Source organism: Urocitellus parryii, chromosome 12 (genome assembly GCF_045843805.1).
Source record: "Urocitellus parryii isolate mUroPar1 chromosome 12, mUroPar1.hap1, whole genome shotgun sequence".
NCBI classification, from domain to species: Eukaryota; Metazoa; Chordata; class Mammalia; order Rodentia; family Sciuridae; genus Urocitellus; species Urocitellus parryii.
Window position 1 is genome coordinate 61,519,738 of NC_135542.1, and position 7,822 is coordinate 61,527,559.

At 40.2% G+C, this 7,822-nt stretch overlaps 1 protein-coding gene across 4 annotated transcripts; it reads right to left on the minus strand.

Moving 5' to 3' along the window:
• Positions 1–375: 375 nt before the first annotated feature.
• Positions 376–7,312, minus strand: Srsf7 (serine and arginine rich splicing factor 7). 4 transcript variants are annotated; one of them, XM_026410142.2, is made up of 8 exons: positions 7,149–7,310; positions 5,852–6,032; positions 5,083–5,259; positions 4,127–4,201; positions 3,944–4,045; positions 3,120–3,173; positions 2,624–2,659; positions 380–2,049 (listed from the first exon to the last, which is right to left on the minus strand). In XM_026410142.2, the coding sequence occupies exons 1-8, from the start codon at positions 7,174–7,176 to the stop codon at positions 1,995–1,997; spliced, it is 708 nt and encodes a 235-aa protein (XP_026265927.1). In that variant the 5' UTR covers positions 7,177–7,310; the 3' UTR covers positions 380–1,994. The 4 variants fall into 4 exon arrangements, with proteins under 4 accessions (XP_026265929.1, XP_026265928.1, XP_026265927.1 ...); XM_026410141.2 differs by having other exon boundaries at positions 382–2,049; positions 3,935–4,045; positions 7,149–7,309; XM_026410144.2 differs by lacking the exon at positions 2,624–2,659 and having other exon boundaries at positions 376–2,049; positions 7,149–7,312.
• Between the last annotated feature and the right edge of the window lie 510 nt (positions 7,313–7,822).

Sequence of the window (7,822 nt, forward strand, 5' to 3'; positions counted from 1 at the left end):
CTAACTAAATTACAAATCTGAGCCCACTTTTTCTTTAGTGAGATGGAGTAATAGAGTTTTGTTGCTGGGACTAAATGACAATTCTAATCAGCTTTAACTTTTTAAATAAGTTAGAAATGAAAATATTTTAATGAATATTTGTTCTAGACATCACAATAATAGGCTTTCAAACTGTCTACTGGAGCTTTTTTCCTACATATGAAATATTCAGGACATTAACTCCATGAAACTGTCATGAAACTTTATCATTATGACATCATACACTACTCAACAGTAGGTACAAAGTTGTCAACGAGTAAAGCTGTTGGACTAGGGTCAGTATTCACTTCTGAGAGTAGCAGGACTTCTACCCTTCCTTCATACCCATATCCTTTCAACACTAACTTCTGGGATGCCATTATTTTCCCATTCAAAAAAGCTATAATTTTAATGATTCCTACCTTTTAGCTCAGGGCTCACACTTCCAAAAACTGAGTATCAGGATTATTTGTTCAATCTCTGCAGATTTATTGTTGAGTAAACTTATCTTTATATAATACAGAACAATTAAAGCTAACCAGTGCAACAAATAAGCCTGCCAATTACACAGCTTTATGCCAACCATATAATGCTCAGTTGTCAAAATTCCAAAACAAAGAACCCAAATAAACTTCCAATATACTAGTGATCACTCAGACCACCAAATAAATTTGAGGCAGATCAGTATTCCCAAATTGCATTATCATCCAATGACTTTGTAGAAAAGCCTTAAGAAAACAGACAAGGACAGATTCCTGTGCCACCAGCACTTTTTCCTTTTTTACACCAAGGTTAGAAAATACCTGGTAAAAGTTTGTCCAGAAAACTCTCAAAAATAACCATTGTCCCATTATACTTAATATAGTTAAAGTCTGAATAAGAACCTACTGGCTGTAACATTCTAAGGTCTACCATATACTACCAAAAAAACTTAAGCTACATGAAATGTTGCTACTAAATACGTGGGATTTACAAAACTGCTGAAGTCTCATTAACATTGCTGATTGACATCATTAATTACTTTGCACCAGCTTGGCAAAATAATGTTGATTGTTGGGAATTGTGAAACCTAGCTTAGACATAATAGGTCTTTGAACAAAATAAGGCGATCCATTTGAAGGAATACAGAAGAGTATCTAGGCTGGAAAATTTTGCAAAGCTGGTTTACATTTTATTCCAAATCCAGACAATTTCTCATACATGCATTTTTTTTTTTTTTGGTATAAAATCAGTTAACTAATGTTTGAAAACAAAGAACACTGAATAGAAACCATCCCACCCAATTGCCTGGAAACATCAATAAGCTAAAACAGCCTCCAGAAATCAGTTTCTCCTTACATCTTATATCACATTTACTCAAAAAGCTTTGCTTAGTTCCTGTCATGCTCATTTATAGGTCAATCAGTGGTCCCTCTAGATTGACAGATTGAGATCATTAGTTTGATGTCTCTTAACACCAACTTCAATAAGTTAAATTGAGGGATCTGTCATGATAAACTCATACTATTACAGGGGACTCAAGATCATCTTACCCAGATACAAGGGTAAAATAGAATTTTTCAAAGTCCCTTAAGATGCTGACAAAGTGTTATGTATAGAACAGTTAATGATGTTCAAGACTTTTAACACCATTAAACTTTGAATGTAACTCTGTATGAATATTTAATAGTTATCAAGTTTGACTCCTGATGGTTACCAAATTGAGAAGTGTTAATATTGAACACGAATCAAAAATCTATTTAGAAACATTTTATTTAAATGTGCCAAATAAAAACCCATGTTCAGACCATAAGATGTTAATACATTCAACAAAAACTTATATTATCTTACTGCTGTGAATTTACAGAGTATTAATCCAGATCCATTTTGATTAGATGGTTGAAATATCCTTCCTAGGTTACATTTTACAGACATCACAAATCCCTTATAATAATGTAAACAAAATAACTTTTCCCTAAAGGGTGAACTTGAAAACTTCAGTCCATTCTTTCAGGACTTGCACTTCTGCGTGGACTTCCTGATGGGGAACGACTAAAAAGAAACACATTAGGTTTGGGAATCAATTAGTGTCTACTGAATTATACTTTTTCTAATGTACAGTCAGGGAAAATACTTCAATAAATCCTAGGGTACAATGTATTCCTACTAAAGCAAAGATCTAAACTTACATTAAATTTATATACTTATCCTCCCCACCCATTAGTATTAGGCTTTTTTAATAACCTTGCCAAAATTCCAAGGTTACATTAAATAGAACAACCATTTGTAGTTCTCTGGCTCCTTAAGGACCAAGAGACAAAATAATTTAGTTGCTAGATTTCAACCATTTACAGTTTTCCTCACTTCATTTCTACCTATTGTCCACAGGTAGAATGTAGGGAAAAAAATCAAGCTGCTTAGCATGAAATTTCTACAACTAAGGATTCATAGGACTTAAAAGTAAAAAAACAAAGGAAAAGCAATCATCTCAGAAACATAATACCTAATCTATATAGCACCAATTCTCCAAAGAGCTCAAAGATTGCTAATTAGACAAAGCAGACAAATTCTGCAGAGGCCACACTTGATTGGTTAAGACTTCGCAACAAAAGATTATTTAGCTTACCTTCTTTTTGGAGATGGAGATCTGGACTTTGATCGGCTGTCAAAACACGAGAAACTCTATTAAGAAAAAGTACTAACCAATCCCTTCCTTTTTAACCACAATACCACAAAACAAACCCCCACACTGTCCTGAGCTTAAAAAATGTCAGACTATAATTTTTTTTTAATTAAAGTGAACTGCTGTATTGTCACAATTCATCTTTTCCACATACTATCTTAAAAAACACTTATTTCAGGATGCTTCTCCAATGCCCCTAACAGTTCTAGCAAAGGCCTCTCAACCCCAACAAATCACAAATTTCTAGCACTTCACATTCCCTCCTCTAAGAAGCCTGCAATAGGCCATGTATAAATGAAGTTCTCATTTGGCTTAAAAAGGTTTTGTATTTCCACTTAGGAGTTGACATTCAAATTTTTCAACAATGAAAAACACTTTGAACTCTTTGGATATTGGTGCCATATAACTGGAAGAGCATTTGATCACACTTGTACCTTACCTGCTTCTTGGTCGTGAAAGAGACCTAGATCTAGATCTTGATCTTGACCGGGATCTTTAATAAAAGAAAAATGAAAATACGTTAGTCCATAGGCATTCCTTTTTTGAGCACTGAATTAGATAGGTTAGGAACAAAGGACCTAAAACTGATCAAAATGCAAAATCTTGCCTTGTGTCAATCTAAAGTTGGACAAACGAGTAAGGCTTTTTTCTTAAATCATAAGCAAGTTACACCAACTACACTGGGCTGATATATGCATCTCAAATATCGAGATCCTGCAATAAATTAGATAAACTATCTAGAGATTAATAGTCCATTTTTTTCAAATAGACCACAGGATTTGTAATTTCTACTTTTAAAGGGTTTATTCTATTCAACAGCAAGTAACTGAGTGGCATTCTGAACAACTGCTTCATCATCTATAGTGTTAACATTTTCTAGAGTTGTATAAGTTCCATCTTTTAAGACTTGCTTACTAAGGAAATATATGGTTCCCAACTTGATTTTTCACTTCTCTTAAATGTGTTAAAACTGTCAGCTTCAGACTTGTCATCCTCCAGCCTTAGATTCATAAGTCACTGGAATTACAGGAATGAATCACTATGCCTAGTCCACTATGGCCTCTTAACAAGCCTTAAAATCTTTACTTGTAAAACTAATGTCCACGTTAGAAATCATAAAAATTCAACTTTTAAATCTCAAACATTCTGAAGCAATTCATTTGAATTTTGTCCTTAAGACACTCCACCACTGTGCTGCTGTGGTCAAGATGTGACAATCCAACTACAAATAAGGAGGAAAAAAGTGTTACATACTGGAAATACCTCGATCCTTTTATAGAACCAGACCTAGATCTTCTGAGTGAAGCTGATCTTGATCTACGAAGAGATACAGATCTTGATCGTCGAGGAGATGCTGATCTTGACCTAAAAATTAAAAGAAACTAAAGTCCATCTCAAAAAAGCCTCCGCCCCCCCTGTGAAGACGAATTACTGAAGATTTCTCACCTCCGTCCCCTGCTCCTGCTACGTGAGCGAGAGTACCTCCTTCCTCTGGATCGAGAATGTGATCTAGATCGTGACCTATTTTTCAAGTTAGAAAAATACAAAATATTAGACGATAACTCGTTTTTAGTGTTTTTGTGCCTCTGCTGAAATCAAATCTCAAAACTATTTAAATTTAGTGTCTCATTTGGAAATAAACTCTGGGCCTAGTTGTTGGTTTTTTTTTTTTTTTACTACCTAAAAAAAGACTGTTAAAAGCTGAATTACAACTTAGAATTACATAATATAAAACACTGTAATGTGTATTTAAAATAAACCTTGCAAGTTTGCAGGTCGACCCTCTTTGGCCCATGGTCTAGTAGGTCTAGTAGATCTAGACGATCTAGAAGTATCTATAGCCGATCGCTGCATCTAGATGTTTTCTTCAATCTAACGACGATCAAACTGACAGCCAAAAGAGCCAGGTGAGGCTTGATTGACGCAAGAAGATTTTTCTAGTTGGGAATGTGGTCAATCTGGTGTTCCTCTTTCTAAAGCGGAGGGGGGCCCCAATTGTAAGCCAAATTTACTGTTACGGCGATCACCGTCTCAAATTTTCTGCCCTTTAAAGAATAAGGTGAAGCTAGGTGTAGATGACTCGAGGGGATCTGGCCTCTTATGCTGATCACCTCAAGGTCTAGGAGGATCTTAATTGTCGGATTTGCAAGGCGCCTCAGCATGATATCATAAGGCTCGTGACATTCTGAATCAAGGCGACTGACTCAAACGAAGAAACCTGAAAGGTTTTGACCAGGTTGATTATTAATATATTAACATTTTTAATTAAACAAAAATTGTAAAATACACCTGTACAATTAACATTCAAGTTTATAGAAAAACACTAGTTTCTGCCTTGCTAATAAAAGAATTACTTTGATTAATTAACTAGAATACCAACCATTCCTTTATTAACTAAATACCTGCTTCTTCTTCGACGGCTATAGCGATGACAATCATAAGCATAATGTCCCTTTTCGCCACACTCATAACATCTATCATTGGGATCAAAGGGACGTCTGGCAGGTGGTCTATCAAAACGAGATCTCCGGGGCATGCCTGTTGATAGTTCAACCCTCACTCGGGAACCACAAATCACCCTGTTAAAAGTAACAAAATTCTAAAGTTAAAAAAAAGTGACACCCCCCCAAATACTAGGGATTTAACCCAGGAACCCGCATAACCTAGGCAAGCACTCTACCACCCAGTTACATCCCAAACCTTTTAATTTTTTGAATAATCAGGTCTCACTAAAATTGCCAAGGCCAATTTGGAACTGGGGATCCTCCTGTCTCAGCCTTTCAAGTAGATGGGATTACAAATTAACCCCCAATTTATAACTCTCTTTAACCACTCCTTCCCCTCACAGGCTTTGGCTCTTTACTAGTTCTTCAACTCCACCCTTACTACCCTCTTTACCCCTATTAAGTCTGAAGTTCTCAATTCTACAAACATTATTCAAATATTATTTCAAAATTACCATAAATGGTGTATTTGTTGCTTGTTTTTATAATAGATGTTCCACATTTGAGATGATAGGGCAAAACAGATTTAATCCTCATTGTCTTGAATAAATATCAAGATCAGGTATTTAAGGTAGGTCTCCAGACTGTAGAACACAAAACTTAGCACACAAGATCTCTAACCTACAAAACATTTTAATAAGTGTTTCATAACGAACATCTCACTTACTTCCCATCCAGTCCTCGCACAGCATCTTCTGCATCTCTAGGATCTTCAAATTCCACAAAGGCAAATCCTGGGGGATTTCTTGCAATCCATACTGTTCTTAAGGGACCATAATAACTGAAAGCCCTTTCTAACTCTCCTTTGCCAGCACCAGTTCCCAGGTTACCAACGTATACCTTGGTTTCTGTTTAAAAAAAAAAAAATGCAACATAACAACGTACATTAGCAAAGTTTGGCTCAATGTGACTGAATTCTCTGCCTAAACAGGACATCCTTAAGACACTGTTTTGAGACAGACTCTGGCTACTTTGCCTAATCAGGTCTCCCAACTCCCGGGCTCAAGCAATCTTCCCGCCTCATTCCTTCCCAGGTAGCCAAGACTAGACACCATCGCACCCGACTTGTACAAAACATATCTAATGCTTTTTCTAGGGTCGAATTTAGTCTTAAAATCACTGAAGTCCATAAACACCCAAGAAGCTAGACTTATAACAAAGTTTTCAGTATTATAATAAGGAAAAAAACCTCCAAAACAGCAAAGATGCGAAGTAAGATACCCTGATTGGGGCGGGCCCGGCCCGGCCCCGCCCCCCGAGTCCCGGCAGCCGCGGGCGCGTTAGGAGCGCGCGGGCCCGAGGCAGCGGCGTCGGGCGGGCCTCTAGAGTAGGGCTGCGCCCGCTCTCGTCCTCACAACAACCGGCCTAGGCGCTGGCTTGCCCAAGTCTCCAACTCCCTGCCCCAGTGTCATAAACAGCTCTCCAAAAAGCCGCCCCCCCCCAAAAAAAAAAAACCACCGTTGGTTGCAAATACCATCCCTCAACTCAACAATTGTTGGACAAGAATGCGCAGCTTGTAGCTGCCAGTTCCATTCAGTCCCAAATCCATCCCTCACTTTACCACAGCAACCAGATCTGTCGGCTCGAGTGGCGGGAAAGCGCTAAGGAAATGCGCCACCACGGTCGTCAATGTGCGCAAAATGGCAGCCGCCGCCGAGGGGGGGAGGGGGCGGACGGGCAGCTCCAAGAAGGGCAAAGGGAAAATCGTGACCCCGGACCCGACTTCAGGCCCGCGTGGTCGACAAAAATGCCCAAGAACTGGGGACCGGGCTCAGACACCCACCCTCTTATTTCCCATTTCCATTCAACACCCCGCCCCCGCTGCCTCCGGCTTCGTTTGGCGTGCGCAGAAGCCGCCATTACGCACGCGGAATAACCGTCTCCCAACCGCCGCACCAACCCCACGGCCTCATAATATTCACTATATGCACAGCACTCTTCTTTACTAGGCCCTAAGCTCTTACCTCCTCCATACCGCCCGTAGCGCGACATGTTGACCGGCCCGCGTGCTCTGCTCTTTAGCTCGCAGCGCCCGGGGCTCGAGTAGTACGGAAGCTGCCACACACACACACACACTCGCCAACGGTCCCGGCGGCACTACGAAGAAGAGCCCGGCTTCGCGCTTATATATGCGGCGGCTGGGAGTTTTGCGCATGCGTCATCTCAACGTTCTGCGCGGCACAAAGGAGCTGGGCGGAAACAGCCGACAAGCGGCGCGGAGGGAACTGAAGAGGCCAAGGCGCTGGTCACGGGCGGAGGGATACGTTTCCATGGGAACATCACGATTCCCGCCTGTAAACCTGTAGTCTTCCCCGCGGCTTGCCGCTCCATCCCCTCCCTTCCCCTCCCCCTTTCTCTGAACCCCCGGGCTCTTCCTTCCCTTCCCCCTACCCTTTACCCCCTACCCCTTTTCATTTTCCAGTCTAGGAATCCTCAGCGATAGTAATCTTTAGCACAGGTGCTTTAGACCCGCCTATAGGCTGTACACTTTAACCGCTGAGGTTGCAGTTATCGCCGCCTTTCTTTTGGGGAGCCTGACCTAGTCTGCTACTCAGAGATCTTTGGGGCTCATCAGAGGTAATCGAGAGAGTGCCCAGGGTGAGAACTCCGCGAACCCCGCCATTCTTCGTAATGGTCT